General features: G+C 41.9%; 1 protein-coding gene across 1 annotated transcript in view; it reads left to right on the forward strand.

Annotated features, from left to right (window-relative positions):
* phf14 (PHD finger protein 14) overlaps positions 1 to 21,330 on the forward strand; it is a 110,083-nt gene that overhangs the window by 86,371 nt on the left and 2,382 nt on the right. Inside the window, exon 17 of the mRNA XM_072675943.1 lies at positions 338 to 455. Coding sequence (XP_072532044.1) covers positions 338 to 455 — 118 coding nt within the window. The remainder of the gene's footprint in view (positions 1 to 337; positions 456 to 21,330) is intronic.

Here is a 21,330-nt window from a genome sequence, read left to right on the forward strand (position 1 = left end):
TTCCCTTTTTTGACTCCTTGGCTCTGAAATAAAAAACCTATAAAGATTTATTGGCAAGACGCACTGAAACCCATTTCAGCTAGGCCAATCAAGCCAGCATGCTTTATGATGGCTGTACAAGGCCATGTGAGAGGTGGTGTGCCAATGTGTTTTGAATCTATTAAGCATCTGTTACCTGACAGGAAACGACTCTGTCACCATCTATCAAATCTGCCTGATGAGGGCCAGGCCAGTTTCTTGGCAGGATGCATGTAGAGTATGTGTGTGTGTCTGTACGTGTTGCTTCCTGCATTGAGCTATAGTCCCGCTGGTAATATCGCTCTTACTCTTTTTAAAGGTGTGACGAGTGTCGGCTGTGTTACCACTTCGGCTGCTTGGACCCTCCCCTGAAGAAGTCGCCCAAGCAGACAGGCTACGGCTGGATCTGTCAGGAATGTGACACTTCCTCATCAAAGGTGAGAGCCGCCGAGGCTGAGGTGGAGACGGGTCTCTATGGACCTGCTTCAGCTGTGATCAGAGGCCATTATATTACAAGCTACATATCCTTGCTGTCATATCAAAGCCTTGTAAGTCCTTGTTTTTACAACATTCGAAAGCTACTAGCTGTATGAGCATTTCATGATGAAGGGACCATGTTTTTAAGGTTTTTTAGAATATCACATGCATCAGTTTATATATACATCATTAAGAATAATCATTTAAAATACAAAGAACCATTTGTAAGGGTGGAAGCAGTTACAGTTTCAGAGAGGACTTTTTCCTTACAACATTAACAACACACAGATGAATGGTTGAAACTGACAGACATGAGAAATGAACAGAGCAGTAACAGAGCCGAGCGTGGGCATCGGGAGTCCACTAAAGAATCTGTGGTGTAAGATGTTTGCAGATATAAACCAGAATAATTAGGCCATTTGCTGAAAACGTCCTCATGATTCATATTAATCGGCTCAATTTTTTCCCGTGCCTCTTTGGAAAAGATTACTATCCAATACTCTTCTAGCCGTAACTATTCCTAAAGCTCAAGGCCATTACCTCACATTAGCGATCAACTCAGGACATTTTCTACTCATGCATTATCTGCTGAAAGCCTCAGTTCACCAGAGTATTACAGTTTCATACATTAACCTAGTGATTTCATCATAAGAAACACAGCTTAATTCATTGTATTAAAACTTATTCCTGATTACCATTTTGACCAGTGCATGAATAGGAATATATTACACACTCACGACATGTTTTATTATTAATCTGAATGTTTGCATTAGATTCATCAAAAAATATCAGTGCATCCAACAATAAAGACGGCATGGAGCTTCTTTTATACCGTAATAAAAAATGCGGCACCATCCAGAGCGCTCATATTCCACATGCTGATCCACTTTATCATAGTGAATAGGGTCACGCTTGTGTTGTAACTCCGAAACAAAAAAAAAGTGGACAACATCAAAATTCTCAAGGCAAGATGCTAGCTCTGATGTGAAATGCCTTTTATGGCTGAACGTCTCATCCATTCAATTCAACACAATTGACATATCTCTTAAACTTTTGGCTTTAGTTGGTTAACCAGCGTTTTAAGCCCCTGTTTCTTTTACTCCTCATTAGAAAGTCATACCAAACAATGTCCCTAATCTGATCACTGCCGCTGCCAAATTTTAATGAGCAAGCTGCAAAGTCAGCCGAGCATGGAGGAATATAATTTTCTAATTAAGATAATCAATATAATATCCAGTTTTAAAAATGCTTACATAAAGAAATACACTCACACCTAATTCAGGTCTTTCTGGGTCTAAGCTGATGAGTAGGTTACAGGAGCAACCTCATAGTGAGTGGTCCTGTTGGTTTTAGTGTAGGAGTTACAGCTATTTGTGCACTCTTTTACCGTTAAGTAAGAAAGCCTCTGGTGCTTTAGCAACACCCAGCGTTCTCTACAGCAGGGACAAACTCCTGCACATCTTGAGACGAAGCCTCGCTCACGCTGAGCGTCTCGCCTCCTTGGAGCTCTTAATTACGGATCAAAGCGGAGTGCCTGATGTTTGAAGTTTTAAGTCCGTTCAGATGGCGGTGAGGACAAGGGAAATCAGGCCCTGCCTTTAATTCCCCCCTATCTGCTTTACCACGCCACAGCCACTCTCAGTTCGTCTCAGAACAGCTGGCCAAGGATCTCCCTAAATCTGGAGGTGAAGCTCTCTGCTCTCTCAGACCTTTGCTTCTATGGTCATTTTAATGTATTCTTCCAACCACCAGTACTTTGCCCCCCCCCACACACACATTTAAATAATGTTTTTTTTATTCTTATTGAATTACAGTATAATCAAAGGCTGTGTGCTTCTGCTTCCAAACCTAATTAAGTTAATAAATGTATCCGCTTTTCAATTTATCTTTAAAAGGGCAGTCCAGCCTGCCAGGCTCTATCTGCGTGGAAAATGGGGGTTAATTGATGTTGCCAAAGAGAAAGTGGAATGTAAAAAGCATGGTGCGCTGTCTGCATGGTGGAAATGGTAACAGAATGACTGTTCAGTATGAAAATTAAAAGGTTAATGCTGAGGGATGATGATACAGGCATTTGCAGAAAACTTACGTTTTGCTTAGAAGCTTAAGACTGGAGTTGGCCAGGATGGATCCACATCGGGTCCCTTTTTGATCATCTTTCCTGATCGTTGCACATGCATTCCAGCGTTTGTGCAGTCTTGAAAATCCATTGAGAAATCATGAAATCATGGCTATGACTAGGGTTGGATGGTATAGTGGTCATACTCTATACTATGGTATATAAAAATGTTGGCCGTATCTAGAAATGAAGATGGCGTCTCAAAATGACTGCCTGTCTAATACATGGCCAAAATAGTAAATTCATTTATGTGCATTAAAGAGAGCCACAGGGTGGTGGCGCTGTCTGAGCTCACTGGTTGAGGATGCCACGCTCTGAGAGAAAAAAAACAAGCCCAACATAGTTGTTGAGTTTAGCAATTTGCTGAGGCTTAAATGAAAGGGGCAGCAAGCAAACCTGGACAAACCATGTGCCTGAAAATTGTCAATAACACTCCTAAGATCATTCACTGAACTTTGTACGCTCAGATATGAGGCCTTATCTTCTGAATGTGTGTGATTTGAGCTTAATGCTGACAGAACAGTAAAAGGTAACATTGGTCATTAATATACAAACTCGACGCCCTGCAAATTAGCGTTTTTTCACAGTGAAGTAAAGGACAGACTTGAACGTGTTTACTTTAAACCCTGAATAAAAGTGCTACTGGTTAGAACCAAAGCACAGGAGAGTTATATGATATAAGATCAGTGCAAAGCTGAATACATAGACAACAGGTTGCTGTGTACTCCACAACAGACGGTTTTACGTTAGCTTGGAAAGCAAACGCTCCTACCAACAAGACCTGCAAAATGGCAGCAAGCCAACTGCAACCGGTCAGGAATTGAGCAAACACATGAATAGCATTAATTTTCTGCAGCGAGTAACACCATCAGCACCAGATTTCTCAAACATTACGTCCAGTAGCCTGTATTACCTCAGCTGTTAGTGTTAGCTAGTATTAAATGACTAAAGAGTCACATAACTAGCATGGCTTATTTACCACATAGCTTATGCCATGCCAGACCAGTGGTACACCCTCCTATCACTGCTACCTGCCTAATGACCATGTTAAACCCTAAATGGACTCTTAACTATCTGCCACTATCTGAACTGTCATTACTCTCATCACTCTGACCATCACTGCCATGGCTATATTAAGTTATACTACGCCATGATTATTATATTATGATTATGAATATGTTGCACACCAGAGCAGTTCACAGTATAGATGGTTTGGTAACTTTTATTAATAATTTCTAAATAGTTCTGACCAGAAACTATTGTCTATTTATTTTTTTTATCTTTTACTAATTACTAAATTACTAAATTACTGATTATGTAAAGCTATGTTATGACAACAACAGTTGTAAAAAGCGCTATACAAATACTTGACTTGACTTATTACCTCGTCTGCAGTTTTGTCACAGACAGCTAATTGATCTCTTTTAGGAAAGGTTTTGCTGCCAGTCGTGTGTTGTGCTAATTGAGGTTGATTGAGTGGTTAGCGCAGTGGTTAGAACACACGTCGCCTACAGGTTTTCACAGACTGCCGCTGCCATCAGAAATACAAAACTTTATCCCCTCAGCTTCTGTTCTCTGAGACTGTGGGGTGATGTAGAGTTACAGTGTGTGCTCCCCTGTGATGTAGGATGGGCAGGTAAATCTCAGTAGCTTGTTGAAGAACTGTTTTCTCACCGTTTGTGGGATGGTAGGGACAATACTAATAATAACACTAATAAGAATACAAATCAATAATTCAAAAATACTCATTGATGTATTATCGCTGAGTAATTGGTTAATAATTTAAATGGTAGAATTGAATCATTCATAGACTGTATGGACAAACGTATTGGGACACCTGCAGGAGCTTTTATCCCTTCCTAAATCCATAAGCATCAGTATGGAGTTGGCCCCTCTGCAGTTCTTGAGTCAGCAGAGTGTTGGAGACTTTTATGCACTATGGTCCTCAGAACTCTGACCCTGCTCTCTAACTGTACATGGTCTGACACTTCTAAATCGCTTCCACGTCTTAATAATACAACTCACAGTTGATGGTGGAATTTCTAGGATGGAAGAAATCTCACCAACTAACTTGTGGCAATGATTCCATCCTATTACAGCACCATGCTGGAATTCAGAGAGCTCTTTAGAACCCCTCATCCTTTCACTAATGTTTGAGAAGGCAGACTGTATGGCAAGGTGTTTGATTTTCTTCACCTGTGGCAACAGGACTGAACCAAACACCTTAATCCAGTGATTTAGAGGTGTGTCCCAATTCTTTTTGTCCAAATAGTGCATGCAGCATTTATATTATTATTAACAAACTATTTAATAATTGTCAAGATTGATCTATCTGTCGGTTATTATAAAGTGCTGTTGGTACCTTTTATTTCTATTGCTCCCTTTTATTTCCCTTCCTCATAAATTCATATGATAAAGAATTATGAGTCTGTATGAGTCAGTAGACCCCTTTCATGTGCACCGCGTGTGGCTTGTAAATAGGGCCGTTGTAAGTCAAAGGCGTAGAAGAAAGCCTCAGATTGGTGACCTGCTGCTACAGTGTGAGGGCTAAGAAGCTCTGAACAAAAGCAATAGGTGGAAGCAGAGAAAGGAGCTTTAGACAGTGGGAGGCATACAGGGCCACGGGGATTAAACAAGCCTTTGCTTTTTAAACGCGTTGCGCTAGCAGCCTGCAGAGGGACCAGCCGCTCCCTCCAGAGACCCTGAAAGACCAGCGCAATCCTGTTTAATCACACACTTACACACAGCCTGCAAAAACCATGCTACAAACCATTCTCTCTTTCTCTCTGCTGCTCTCTCTCTTTCTCTCTGCTGCCCGCATACATACTCTCATTAACGTGCCCTCTCTATTCAGTTTTAATGGGTACTGCTGCTCGGTATCCTTCCTGACTCTGTGGAAATGCTTCCATCCTAGTTTTCCTTTCTTTTCCAGCTCCTCCTCTCCAACACACTGTCTGATGTCCTGCAACACCCCCTTGATTCCCCAAACAGATGCTTTTCAGTGGGAGTGGGAGAGACATCAGGAAAAGAGTAGCTGGAAAAGCATCATATCGCTCCACCACCTCAGCCTATGTGCCCCCAACCCAGGTTTTATATCAGTGATTCCACTTTACGTTTCATTCATTAATGAATTTATTTTAAAACATTTGCTTTACTTCTTATAGGGAAATTTCTTGGGGCAAACAAAAAAAAGTATTGGTCTAAGTATGTGGTGGAACAGTTAAAGGCTTAGGTTTAGATTTGAGTTGAAGGTAAACAGGAATTTTACAGATTTCCCCAAATCTCTGCATAATTCAGTGGTTTGGAGATATCTATATAAGGTTAATCGGGTTAAATTGGTGGAAGATACTCTGCTGTAGAGAAACGTACCACATTTCTTTTGCCTGATGCCTGAGATTTTATGATAGTTTTGAAAAACCAAAGACAAAATAGTCCAGAATTGACCATTAATTCACTGTCATTAAAACTGTTAATACAACTCAAAAGACACATGCAAATTCACTGGTAGTTATCTATATTTGTGTTGTAGACATAGTAAAAATACATTAGAGGTTTTGAAATATATGAGAAATAAAAGGTCATCAAAGGTCACTTGGCGTTGTTAAAATAGTTCTGATTTGTCAGGAACAGTGTTAAGCATTTTTTCATTATTATTACTACTATTATTTTCAGGCTGTGAATTTAATGGATTGCGGCTAAAAGTCTTGTACGGTATCTGTCAATTGATTCCATACTGAGAAAGAGAAAGCACTCTCATGCGCTGAGCTTGAGCACTTTAAGTTCTGTAATGTATTGCAAATGCCACGCTGTTAACCATTTTGCCCGCGATTGGTCCGGATGCGGTTTTTTTTCTCTTTCTTAAATGCCATCTTAAAATGCGGCCAGCTTTAGCGTGAATCACCTTCTACTCGAGATGAAGAGGTGGGGGGGGGGGCTCGACATTACAGAGATGCGTTGCTCTCTCGCTGTGGCGAATGAAGAAGCAGCAGTGGTGAAATGTAGAAGTGAAGAGGCGATTTGTTATCCCTTCCAGCCTTGACTTGTAGATGAGAGGGGGGAAGCATTTAGAGGAATGAGAGAGGGGCTTGCGCACTGCGGCTCCATCTTCTCACACACTGCCTGCCTCTCAATCAAAGCACAGGGGCAAAAGCACTAGCACACTTCGCTGATCGGTCACTGGACACTCTTAAAAAAATAAAGGTGCTATAAAGGGTTACAAATGTAAAAAAAAAAAAAACTTAAAAACCTTTAAATGTTTAAAGAAATCCTTGTAAAGGTTCTTTACCAGGGTAAAGCCAAGGTTCACACTTGAGGCTCTTTTACAAATATTTTTGTTTCTATATGGAAGCAAAAATGGTTTCATGGCTCAAAGAATCCTTTGCATCACTTTTATTTTTAAGCACAGACTTCCACAGACTTCCACAGATATGCACCTGGGTGGGTTTGCGGGGCCTTAGAGCTAACTTACGTAAGGTAAGATGCAAGAGCCTGTGATGTACAGTGTGTGATCTGATCCATCTCCCTGACTTGCCACTTTGTCGCCTGTCTTTCAGCGAATTTCTCTCTTAACACCTTTTTAAAGGTCACCACAAATGAGTTTCTGCCTATGAGGTCTTGATTAATACCGAAAAGAAGGAAGGGAAATCGTGTCTAAATGGGTTTCTCAGTGCATGCCCACTATATCTGTAAATCACTTCATTATGCCTGCTTATCTTAAAAAAAAAAAAAAAAAAAGAATTAAAGAAACAATATTTTGTTTGGTTTATGTTCGCATAGGCGTATGCGGGCCATGATGGGGTCAGCGTGCTTCGGCTGTCTACATGTGCCCCGGCAGTAAAGACTTTATTAGCTGGAGTTGAGTTCATTACGCCGGCTGCGTATTCCCCCTGCCTGCACGCGTTAGATAAACCCCCAGCCATCGAAGGCCACATCCCGGCGCTGACACCCCAGGGCCTCTTCGAATTGATTCGGGTAATAAAATGACAGTTCTTCCGTAATATACGGATGGCCTTTAATTCGAGAGCTCCGTTAGGTGCCGGAGAGGGGCTTGTTGTAAGCTTATTTACACCCTCTTGTCGCCTCCGCTCTCAGCCTCATGATGCAGCGTTGCAGCCGCATCTGTGCTGTTGTTTGAACTGCTCTCGCACACGCGAGCGGAAATGCCCAGAGGACGACGGGTGTGTGGGAAGAGTTGGGCAGCACCTCGCGCTCGAGTCATACATCTGACTGCAGCTGCAGTCAACGCGCTCAGGTGCGACAGGGCCACTCGTTTCTGAGTCCCCCACAGGCCAACTCCAGCACGGAATCTGGTTTGTCTTTTCGGAACTACTTCCTGACCTTGAGCCTTCCCGTTTTAACTGGTCAAATTTATTGGCCTGTTGACTTGGTTGTTAACCGTGCTGGGCTTTTACAAGTCCTACGGACACTCCGTTAAGTGCTGTGTCATTATTTATGGGGCAGCAGTTAATGTGCTGTTTGATGTTAAGCCCAATTCTGAAGACGATTACCTTTACAAGCGCCATCATCAATCAGAGCAGTCACACACTGACCCGCAAAACAGCCTAATTAAGTTAGCCTAATTAACTTAATTAAGTGTCTCACTCTGGCTGCTTTACTATGGAGAGGAAATTGAAAGAGAAAATAGAGATCATTACTCATCAGACGGGGTGGCATTTGCTCAGCATTCTGATAGTGTCGAGAGAAGAAAAAAAATGTTCACTCTTGTCTTAACAGTCTGTGTTGAAGCTCCAAAAAAAAACCCAGAAATCATTTTTGATATACAGTACTGTGCAAAAGTCAGATGCCACACTCCATTTATTTCATTTCTAGTCAAAAGTACATTAAGTCATTAAGTACGACTTGTTCATTCTTCAGCATCTGGGGGAAAAGCATAAAGCATATGGAAAATTACTCAGAGGCTGCAATATCTAATTATTATATCAGATGTCTCAGTGTTTAGTGCATTTCCTTCTTAGCTGTACTTCCATTCCTTTCAGGTCCATTTTCTCCATCTTTCTGCAGAAAGATTTTTAGAATTTATCAACATTTTGTGATTGGTGTGGCGCAACAGATAACACCATCACCTGCCACTGAGCTACCACACCATGTGGGTTCCTGGTCTGGGTGACTATGCTGCGCTACATCAAGAGTCCTTGGGCAAAACTCCTAACACTAAATTGGCCCTTCTCTGTAATATGAGTAACCTTGTAAGTCGCTCTGGATAAGAGTGTCAGCTATATGCCATAAATGTAATGTAAATGTGACTCATTCAATGATATTGAGGTCTGGAATCCAGGGTATTCAGTTCATTGTTCCTGATATGTGGATGGATCGATGAATGGATGGGTGAATTGAACAAATGGATGGAACAGATGGATGGAAGCGAACAGACAGACTAATGGTACTTTAGACAGGAAATTGCAATTGCAACTGCAAGCAACTTCTTCAAGAATTTGATCAAATAAAGAGTTCTTTTCTCTGTAAGAGCTTTTTATAAGCTCTGTATCCTTTCAGACCAACAGGGTTGAGTCATCATCTCATGGACAGAAAAACTTATGGATGTTTTCAGAGCTTGATTTTCTCTTCTTTCTCAAAGATGAAAACTTTAGGTGCTGCTTATCTGCACTTATATATTAAGTGCAGTTTTGTTGGTGTATTAGGTCCCACGTAGTTGGGGTCCCATTTTCTTTATCTTTGAATCAATGTTTACCATGTGCGCAAATATCCATATAGGATCAACATAAACAGGCTTTTTTAATGAATTTGTACTGTGAACATGATGAGAATGGATTTTGTGTTCTATTATTTGCTTCATACTCTGTAGTATTATTTACCTGCTTAGATCTGCAAAGCTAGCTCAGTTGTCCTCCGTTACAGTCCCTCAGCTATCACCTGGACTGCTGTAGTACACAGCTTTGAAGGTCAAGTGAATATGGCATGCCGCAGAGGCTCTAAGGGCCGGCTCTGTGGCCATGATAGACGTGGGTCTGTGTTCTTTGTGCTTCGTACTCACGACCACGGTGTTAACGAAAGGTTAGTGCGTGATTTAGAGGGGCAGCAGGGACCTTTGGGGACCAGCCTATGGGGGGGCAGCCCTGGTGTTCCCTGCTCGCCAGCAGGCCAGATGGAGCGAGCGTGAAGACGGAGGGAAAATCAATGTGGCGAAGTCACCTCCATCACTTTAACTAGGCTAGCCGGACGCCTCCTCCCCTCTCAGGGGCCAATTTGTGGAGTAAACAGGCACGGGGTGATGGCGACGGCCATCCCTGCCGCTACCTCTGCACCATTACTCAGCCCTGAGTGGGCTTTAATAAGCCTGGAACAGGGGACTCTTACATACGGCCGCACCAAAAGGAGATCAGTCATAGCCAGGTTAAAGGCTTCAGCGAGGCGCGAGCTAGCCGGTGAAAAGTTCACATTGAAGTTTACGCTCACCTCTGTGCTCTAGTGTTTGTTTCTGCGACCTAAAGTCCTCCACAGCTCAAGGCTGACCTGCTGGGAACCTTTTCGCACACACACACAGTTGGGGCACAAAGGTGAATTGCATCTTTTTAGAAACACTGCCAGGGTGACTTTGGCCTGAATGGTTTTGCCCTGTTTCTGAAGAAAGGAATAGTTCAGTGCTCAGTCCCTTTTGTAAATAATTGGGTTGCTTAAGTTGTTGGTTCAGTTTAACTCCTGATTTGGCCAAAAAAAACTAATTTACATAATTTACCCCTTACCTTAAATGGTCAGCCAAGGTGCCATGACCATGACATGTTTGTTCATCTGAAGTTTACCTCTTTAATTTAGAGCTATTCATTAATGCTCACACACTTGCCTCAAAGCTGTGACAAGATGGTTAAGCCCCACTATGACACTATGATCCTGGGAGTGCCATCAGCAACCGGAACCTAAAAGAGCATAATTGACCATGCTTTCTTTGAGTGGGTAGATGGTGCTCTCTCCTCACACCACTATAATGCAATGTTGTCGTCACTTTACTCCAAGCGTTTGAAAAGTGGTGGCTGACTTTACAAGTATCTGTTGAAGCATGTGCTAGTCTTCACCCTACTAGTATTGAGAGCATTGCAAGTGATTGGGGGGGGGGTCCTAAAGAGTGGGTTGGGCAGTTGACATTTCGAAATTTTAGAGCAAAATTGGGATAAAAAGATCTTTCTTCGTAATCATGGGATCAATAATTATAAAAGCAGAGCTGAGTTTTTATGGACACTCTATATACACGTGAAAAGTATGCCCCATTAATAATGTTCCAATAATCAATAAATGACCAAAACTCCCCTTTTGGTGTGAACTGGAATACCTTGCACTCCTACAAATAAAAGTGCTAGTAAAAAAGTTCTTTAAAGTAGTGTGATGGAAGTCATTTCTGGTTCCGTAAAAAAGAGATGTGTACGTGTGATGAACATTTTCAACGTTTCAAGAACCTTCACTTAATGTAAAGATTTTTCACGTTCTTTCACAAACGTCTTTTTTAAACTATGTATTTGTGCACCTAAAATCTGTTCTATGGCATTGTGATAGAAACAATTGCAAGCACCCTCACCAATCACAAGTCTGTATGGTTTGTTCAGCCCAAATAAAAAAAACACTTGATAATTTTTAGTGATTTTAGTGATTAAGATATTTTTTTTTCTTCCAAGCTTTGCTGAAGTTAACACTATTTCAGTGTCCTACCATTTCTTTTTCTTTTAAATTGTATTCTCTGAAACTTTAAGGAACCTCAGATAGACGTGACTTGATTTCTAACACTGTATGGCCTACTGCTGCCTGTATACATGGATGATTTCAGACTTCAAGATGGCGGCTACTACTGATTCTTTGATGTTAAGCTTTATCCGTTTAATAGATAGCTGTATGCCATACAGTGTGAGACACCAAACATGTCATGTCATGGCTGACCACCTGCATTTGGGGTTAGAGGACAATTATACATGTATATGGAAAATGTATACAATTATATGTAAACAATGGAAAGTTTTCTCAGCCAAGGATGAAGGCAAGAACTCTAACTCTTCCCCACATTTAATCATTGGCAAGCAAGTGGTAGTTATACCTAATGTAAACTTTTTTTTAATTATTATTATTCAGCTAAACAGCTGCGAGTCCTTGAGTGAAATGGGTTTGGAACTCTAGTTCTATCAGCTCTGCTGATGACAGTGGGACTGCAGGGAAGAGCAGAGTCCCCTTACTGCATGCATTATTAATAAAGAAACTGGAGTTACCTTATCACACTGCTTTAAGGTGACATTGAACATGGCGGGGATCCGTAGCACTCAGACAGCACTGCCAGCTAATTGAGATGATTCCGTGAAGAGCTAAGTCTAATTTTCTCTTTCAGTGTGATGAGTTTATTCTTCAGAGTTTTGAGTGTAAAAATGCCAGAAGAGTGTTCATTTTTGCTGAAAAGACTCGATACAGGAAAGCTGGATACAGGCTTTACGTATTTTTATAATATAATATAACTTTCTGGACAGATTCTTAAAACTGTGAACCATGATGCTTCGTGCATCAAAACTACTTGCAAAAAGAGCTCCTACAAACAGATCTCATTTGCATATACACATCCTTATATGGACACATCAACACATTCAGCTTTAACACATCTGTAGGGGGTGGTATCACTTATGAGTCTTGCTAATGAGGGTCAGGGGACAGTTTTCTGTTCAACACAGAAGGGCTACACACGGTTTCTGTGTCTGGCCTGTGTTTAAGGGTTCGGTGTGATCCTCGGGGTCTGTGCACCTTAGAGTTTCTGAATGCATCCCGAGTTACCCTGGGTTTTTGCAGTCAGACAGAGTTCGCCTGGGTTTCTGGGTTCAGCCTGAGCTTTTGTTTTTATCCTGGACTAGACTAGTTTAGCCAAGGTTTCTAGGTTCAGCCCAAGTTCTTCTGGGTTCAACCTGGTTCAGTCTGGTTTAATCCAGGTTTTTCTGTTCAGCATGGGTTAGCATGGGTTTGTGTGTTCAGCCTGTGTTAGCCTGGGTTTCTGTGTTCAGCCTGTGTTGGCCTGAGTTTGTGGCTTAGCCTGAATTTAGTTTGTACTTCTGGCTTCAGCCTGAGATAGACAGTGTTTCTGATGCATTCTGAGTTTCAGAGTTCAACCTATGTTAGTCTGGGTTTTTGGGCCATTGGGAGATTTTGTGTTTATGCTGGATTAGCCAAGGTTTTTAGGCTCAGTCTGCTTTTCTGGGTTCAACCAGGATCACCCTGGTTCAGTTTCTGATCTATCCTGGGTTTCTGTGTTTAGTCTGTGCTTCTGGCTTCAACCTGGGTTATTCTTCGTTTTTAAATTCAGTCTGTGCTTTTGGATTAAGCAGAGTTTCTGGGTTTAACCCAGGTTAGCCTGGATTTCTGGGTTAGCCAGTCTGAGTTTCTGGATTCATCCAGGGTAATTAGAGTTTACAGGTCCACCCTGGTTTATGGAGTTCATCCTCAGGCCAGCAGGTCTTCTACGCCTCACCAGTCCACCTACGACTTTCTGCTGAATGCTTGCAGCCTTTTCTTGTGCTCCCTGCTAGGCTTAACCAGTGCTTGCCACTGTGCCTTGGGGGTTCATTATGCGCCCCCGCCATTACTCACTACACAGCAGCGCCGATGCGCCTCATCTGTTTTCACCTGTGAATCCATCTTGTAGTAGCCACTTTATTAGTGCGGTGTTTAATGTCTCTGCTTTTATGGCCGCTGTTGTTTAGCTTTTAGTTAGCTATCTGTTCACTGACTAAGAGCAAGCATCCAGCAATGAGGCAGCCAATTTACCTACGGACTTTGAGCACTCACATTTATTTGTGATTTAATATTATGGTCTAAATAACTGAAATTGGAAATGGAGAGAAAGTACTTTTCTTCACCGTATATTTCCCTCCAAGCATTAGGTCTTATCAGATGTTGGCTAAAAAAGAGGGGAAAAAGCCTGGCTTGTGCATTTTACAGCTGATTTAATTAGCCGTCTTCTCGTAAGTTCACCTCAGTATCTGTCACGCCTCACTAAAATGGAAATGCGTTCTTGGAGAAAAAGGCAGATTAATGAATGCCCTTTGTAATAAACGGGAAATGGGAAGCGCAAATATGCACAGTCATGAAGTTTAATTGTGCTTTCTGGTGACTAGCTTTGGCTGGGCCTATGAGGGAGAAAGGGAAAGAAAGGGATGACAAGGCCAGAGGTGGTTCAATGTAGCGCGTAACACAGCCTCAGCCGCCTAATGAACCGAGTGTTTATGATTAAACGCACTAGTGTCATATCCGCCACTCTGACAACAGCTTTAAATCACTGACACACACACATACACATACTCTTAGCAGGCTAAACATTTACACCTAGACTGTGTTTATTCTTTTTTTATTATTATTTAACCTGAACCAAATGGATGAACTACATTTTTGCAAGTGCATGCACTCCACACATACGGGTCATCCACTTATCACTTATCAAAGAGGTCAGCATTCAAAGCTTAGTCCTTTATGCTATTATTGGTTTATTATTGAGCATCTGTACAGATTACAGATTAGAAGTAATAATAACATAATTGCCAAACATCCAATCAGATGCTTGTTATTCTGCAGCTGATGTAGTTATTACACACAGGTTGCTGTTATTTACAGACCCAAACATTTTTCCAAATCTACCTTTTTATGATAAAAGATGTTCATGTATCAAACGTGATCTGGTTGTTTTGATGATACCCACTATATAAGCTGCCTACACACTATGCAATGCAAAGATGAAGCACTAATTACATATGCATGCAGACCATGCCCATCTAGGAGTATATACATGGCTTGAGCAGACGTGGGGATTGTACGGTCTAAAATTAAATTAAAAGTAAATTGTAGTTATTGCAAACTTGAAACATTGTAAAAGTCACCCGATAAACTGGTATATAAAGAGTGTTAAGTATTCAGGAAATTCCATAAAAATGTCCATATAGGTCACTTGTTTCAGTTTCAAATGCAACCTATTTGGTCATATTTTCATCAGTCCATTTGTTGTTGTTTTTTTTTCATACTCTCACAACCTGTCTGTCATGTACCCAAAGAAGTACTGAAAAACAGAATTGTAAGATAATGCTGGAGATGATCCTGCTATTTATGAACTTTTTATGAAGTTTTTGGACCAACATCAACAGAGAAACGGTAAGGATTCCTCATGATTTACAATATTAAGGTTAGGTTGAAAATAACGGTTGAAATTAGGTTTAGGTGTAGATTAAGTCGTCTGTAGCCACTAGAAGTCGCAAAACGCAAAAAACTACTTATGTGGACGTTTTTACTAGGAGATCAGGCTGGACTCTGAGGAAGCATGTTCTGGCCTTCACCCTCCTAGCTTGATAGCATAGTATGGTAGAAGATGACCTAGCTAGAGGGTGGAATTGTAAAGTGTGTAAATCGGGGAGATAATTGGGTAAAGAATTACAAGATTTACATTTTGGGGGCTCTTGGGGGGGGGGGGGGGTTCCTTAGGTTGGTATTTTATTGAGTTGGTGAGGAACTGTGGTTGGCCCACAATGGAGGCTTCTCTCCAGGTTTGTGATTAGTCAGAGCTAATGCTGCATCTGAAGTGCGTTGAGATGAACTTGCTCAAAAAAGTACATTACGATTTACCATACCGACAATGACGTTGTAGTTTCCGTCTGTATATGTAGAGTTTGAGATCTCTCTCTCTTTCTCCCTCTTCCTCCCTCTGCCCCTCTCTTTCCCCCTCTCTCTGTGTGCAGTAGCTCTTTTCTGAAAGCGCCCGTTGCCTTGCGTCACTCTGCTTCATTTCTCTGGATGTTATTCCTGCTCTCTTACACGCTGTGTGTTTTCATCATCGTTGTAGGACATCAATCTGTCTTGTGCGGCGCAGCCAGGCTTACACACACAGCAGCACCTATCAAACAGGAGGAGGCAATAAAGCTGCCCCCCTCCCTACACTACATAAAAGCCACTTTTTGTGCACTATACACACACACACACACACTCACACAAGTAAATACAATGAAAGCAGAAAACACGATAAGGAAATAAGTCATACTAATTAGCCTGTTAATTCTTTGAGGACTGCGGCAGCTTGATAAAGGATGCTAAAGCTTATTAAAGCAAAAGCAGCGTTGTAAATTTTAATTCTTTTTACCCAGCTTTATTTTAATCCCACTTTATGAAGTTGACTGTGTGTGTGTGTGTGTGTGTGTGTGTGTGTGTGTGTGTGTGTGTGTGTGTGTGTGTGTGTGTGTGTGTGTGTGTGTGTGTGTGTGTGTGTGTGTGGATGGCTGGATGGCTGGATGGAAGGCAGGCAAAGGCAGTAGAAGCTGGGGTTGCAGCTCTGTAAGGCTGCAGGGGTCTCTGCCTCTCTGGCTTGCACACATTAACACTGCACAAGGCTCTGTTGCCACCTAGGGTTCAGTCTACGCTCTCTACAGCCATGCTAATATTGCACACATTCTCTCTCGTTCTCTCTTTTCTCTTTCTATCTCTCTTTCTCCCCATCGCTATATTATTCTTTCTCAATAGCAATATCTCCCTCTTTCCAGCATTCTCCCATCTTTTTCTTTCTTTCTTTCTTTCCTTCCTTCTTTCTTAAATTTTTCTCTCGTCGTTTCTTTGTAGGGCCTCTCTTACACACAGTCCCACCTCTCAAGCTCTCTCGCACTCTTTCGCTCTCTCTCTTTCACCCACTATTTCAAATCTAAGAAGCAATTAGAATAAAGAATGTGGCATTTCATTATCATACATGTGTAAGCAGTCGCCACAGGGCTGACTGCTGTGTGGACGGAGTGTGTATGTCTGTGTGTGACAGTGAGAGAGAGCAAGAGAGAATAGAATGTGAGTGGCAGGATGCAGTCAGTCCCCTGCTCCTTCCCAGAGGAGAGGAATGGAGATATCCCACAAAGCTGCTGCCTGTCAGCTGGATGGGGCCCGCAGAGGGCCAGTGTCCTCGAGCTGGCTCCGCACAGCAGAGGAAATGTCACCCTGTCAGCAAAAAAAAAAAAAAAAAAAAAAAAAAAAAAAAGGTTTCTCAATTTCTATATCTAAAAGATATTTTAAAGTGAAGGTATAGAGTGATGAAATGTTTACTAAATATTCTGCTTTTCCAGCTAAAATTCCAATTGTGTGCAAAAGTGCTTAACATCTTGTGTGTAGTGCATAGTTTGAGAAAGTTGAGAGTTTGTCATTTTGATTGAGTCATGTTATTGAACAAAAAGAACTTTTAGCTTTAATTCAAGGTGTATTTCACTAATTAGTCTAATCAGTTTTTATTTTTATTTCATGACTCATTTAGGAGATCATTTTGCATTCTGTGGCTGCTCATGTAAACTCTCAATATACAGTCCAAAAAGATGCTGATGCAAGTGAAGGAGGCAGTTATTAGGCTGAAAAACAAAATCAGACCTATTGGAGAGAGAGCAGAAACGTTAGGAGTGGCCCAATGGACAGTTTGGTGCATTCATAAAAGAATGGAAATGCACTGGCTAGCTCAGCAACAACCAAAAACCTGGAAGACCACAGAGGATAACTGAAGAAGATGATCACAGAATTCTATCCTTGGTTAAAAAAGCATCACATTCATAGCATCTAGTTAAGTCAAAAACACTCTGGAGGAGGCAGGCGAATCTTTGTCAAAGTCTACAATTAAGAGACGCTTTCATCTGTTTCAATACAATGGGTTTACTTCAAGATGCAAACCACTGCTAACACTGGTTTATTCAAAAAAGAAAAACATAGGTCAGAATAGACTAACAGAAAACATGGAGGAATATTCTTTAGACAGATGAAGTCAAGATTAACTTGAGTATGCAGAAGGAATAGAAGGGTTCATGATCTGAGGCTTTCCAGATCATCTGTCAAACATGGTGGAGGCACTGTTGTGGCTTGGGCATGAATGGCTGCTAATGAAACTGGGCCACTGGTGTTTTTTTTTTTTTTTTTTTTTTTTTTTTTTTATAGAACTGCTGATATAATTTCATCCATTAAGTGTACAGAGCTATACTTTCTGCTTAGATGGCTGAACTTGTGTATGATACATGAGGCCATTTATTTTATGTACTGAAATTCTTAGCGTGTTCATGTTGCTGTTTTTATAGCCAAACCCTCCAAAATACAGAACCAGCAGAAGCTTAAACTCTGTTTTCTCTCTGTCCCCCCATTCTCCACTCCTTTCTGTCGTTTTACTCCCCCTCACTTCAGCGCAGCTTTGCTGCATTGAATAGGATTCTGGCTAGTGCGTAAACGCTGCCAACAGCAACTGAGTCTCAGCTGTAACTCATGAGCCGAAACGAGTCCTCTGCTGTCCCCCGGAGGAAAGTTGGGGAGGAGGGGCACACAGCAGGACCCACAAATCAGTCCTTGAGTGTCCAGGAGCACTGGTGTCATCCCTTCCCCAGGGACACGCTATAAATCAAAGCCCAAAAAAAAAAGTGTCAAAGGGGAAAAAGTGGAGCAGTTAGCCTAACTAAGGCACTTAGCATGCGGCGGCCCCACCCCACCATCTTGTTTTTCATTTAAGCGCTGACTGGCCTGGCGATAACGTATGGCACCACAGGTAATTGGAAAATTGGCAGGCTTGTCAGAGAGATTTGGTGGATGGCACCGGCAGATCCAGCGCTGGGGTTCATGAGGTGTCGCCCCTCTTTGAGATTTATATCCCCCCAAGGGCCAGCAGCAACAAAGTATCCAGAGTTCAGGAAAAAGTACCACATTTCTCATAGGGACTAGACTGTATATCAAAAGTTCCCTCCGGACAAAGAGACTCCAGACTGAGTCGCTGCTGGATGAAGCAAAAACTGCCTCTGCAGATTAAAGGAACTACAGGAGTCCACATTTACCTGCCTGAGAGACTGTTGAAGGTTTGAGAAAAGAATGATGTTACACAGCTCTTGCGTCAGGATTACAAGACCAGGACGAAAACACTCAAACCTGGCCGTTTGGTTGGTGTGTTATACCTGTGTGGGATTGTTGGGAGTTAGAAGTATATAATTATACTCTATTCAAGAACCTAACACACTACAATGGAGCAAAAATACAGAAATCAGGTGGGCTCCAACTGCTGGGTGGAGAACAACTGAACAACTAGAATGGTTTTCCCTCTTTACTCAGTACTAGAATTCACTTACTCACTCAGTACTACAATGCACTACCCCCCCCCCCCCTTATTCATTCAGTACTGGAAAACATTCTCCCCTCATTCTTCTCTCTTCATTCACTCAGTACTACCAACTTTTCCCCTCGTTCACTCGATACTAGAATCTTCTCCCCTCGTTCACTCGATACTAGAATCTTCTCCCCTCGTTCACTCGATACTACCATCTTCTCCCCTCGTTCACTTAGTACTACCATCTTCTCCCCTCATTCGCTTAGTACTACCATCTTCTCCCCTCGTTCACTTAGTACTACCATCTTCTTCCCTTGTTTACTTAGTACTAGAATCTTCTCCCCTCATTCATTCAGTACTTTAATCTTCTCCTCTCATTCGTTCAGTACTTGATTCTCCTCCCCTCATTCATTCAGTACTAGAATCTTCTCCCCTCATTCATCAGTACTAGAATCTTCTCCCCTCGTTCATTCAGTACTAGAATCTTCTCCCCTCGTTCATTCAGTACTAGAATCATCTTCCCTCGTTCACTCAGTACTACCATCTTCTCCCCTCATTCACTTAGTACTACCATCTTCTCCCCTTGTTCACTTAGTACTACCATCTTCTTCCTTCGTTCACTTAGTACTACCATCTTCTTCCCTTGTTTACTTAGTACTAGAATCTACTACTACATACTGCCATCTTCTCTTGGCTCTTTCACTTGGTTCTAGAATGTTCTCCCTATTCACAATGTTCTTAATTGCTTGCTTGCCATTTACATAGTTCCAAAATGTCCCAGCCCCCTGACTTGGTTATAGAGTGTCCTCCTATTTCACATAACTTTTCTCTACATTCACATTGTCCACCTTTCTCCCCCATTGTTCTCAAGTGTGCTCCCACCTTCATATTATTGTTTTATGTTCTATCTATTTACACAATTCTAGAATATTTTCTCCATTCCTTCTGTTCCTTCTCCTCACATTCACCAGCTCTAGAATGTCTACTCCTTCGCCAGTTCTAGAATGTCTACTCTGTCGCCAGTTTTAGAATGTCTACTGTCGCCAGTTCTAGAATGTCTACTCCTTCGCCAGTTCTAGAATGTCTACTCTTTCGCCAGTTCTAGAATGTCTACTCCGTCGCCAGTTCTAGAATGTGTACTCCGTCACCAGTTCTAGAATGTGTACTCCGTCGCCAGTTCTAGAATGTGTACTCCGTCGCCAGTTCTAGAATGTCTACTCCGTCGCCAGTTCCAGAATGTCTATTCATTCACCAGTTCTAGAATGTCTACTCCTTTGCCAGTTCTAGAATGTCTACTCCTTCGCCAGTTCTAGAATGTCTACTCCTTCGCCAGTTCTAGAATGTCTACTCCTTCGCCAGTTCTAGAATGTCTACTCCTTCGCCAGTTCTAGAACTTCTACTCCTTCGCCAGTTCTAGAACGTCTTCTCCTTCGCCAGTTCTAGAACTTCTACTTCTTCACCAGTTCTAGAACGCCTACTCCTTTACCAGTTCTAGAATGTCTACTCATTTCCTATTTCACTGGAATGTTCTGAGCTTTTCGAAAATGAGTCATTTAGTAGCAGCTCTTAATGAGGTACATGTGTGACATCAGTCACAGAAAATGGTACGTTCACATGCTTTAAACCCATTAAGGTAAATATATCAATATCTGTGACAGCTCGCAATGTGGAGTGTGATCCACAGAATCATAACAGAGGCTGATGTTTCCTGAGGCTGAGCTGTCGTACGAGGTGTGTGTGTGTGTGTGTGTGTGTGTGTGGATCTGGGGTGGTGTGAGGGCAGTGTGTGGTTAGGAATAGGTAATCACACATGGCTGGGTGTAGATGTGTGTATTAACCTCAGGAAGGGGGATAATTGCATCTGTCAGACTCATTTAACTGCTGAGATGGCCATCGTTTTCTATTTGTGTCCTTCTCTAAATCTGCAGGAGCTTTAAGTGACTCCGGCATGCTGCTACCTCTTTGTTGTCCCTTGTGAACATTTTGTACATGTTTGTGAGTTTAACTGTTTGCAGAGCAGAAAAAATACATTTGTACTACATGATAATTCAGAAAAAACAAAACCCAGTTTCAGATCTTAGAGTACAGACCTGTGCAGAGACCAACCTTCATTTATCTCATTTCTGACCAAAATGGTCTCCAAGAACAGATTGCAGTTTTTTTCTGGGACTAGATAGAAGAAGATAGAAGATAATCAATTTGCATGAAAAAGGGAAAGTTGGAAAATAAATGTGAAATAATAGAAATTTCAAAAACATCAAACATACAGAGAAAATGGGGCTCCTAACAACTGTGCAAGACCTGGTCGACCTCCAACTCCGCCCTCATCAGCACTTAACACTTTCATCTTTGAGAGAGTGGAGAAAATCAAGCTCCACCTTCACATCAGATCTGAAAACATCCACATGTTTCTGCCCATCCTTCCACTTTATAGAAGACGACCCAACACTAGGGGTCTACAAGATTGCAGAGCTTATCAAGAAGCTCCGACAGGACTGCGGGTGGCTCAGTGGTCTAATGTACTGCCACTGTGGCTCAGAGGTCTCGAGCCATGCCACTTTGCCATCAGTGGACAGAATCCGAGAGAGCACAATGCCCTCTCCGGGTGGGTAGATGGAGCTTTGTCCCCTCATTACTCTTAAGCGATATGGGC

This window comes from Salminus brasiliensis, chromosome 3, assembly GCF_030463535.1.
Source record: "Salminus brasiliensis chromosome 3, fSalBra1.hap2, whole genome shotgun sequence".
Taxonomy (NCBI): domain Eukaryota; kingdom Metazoa; phylum Chordata; class Actinopteri; order Characiformes; family Bryconidae; genus Salminus; species Salminus brasiliensis.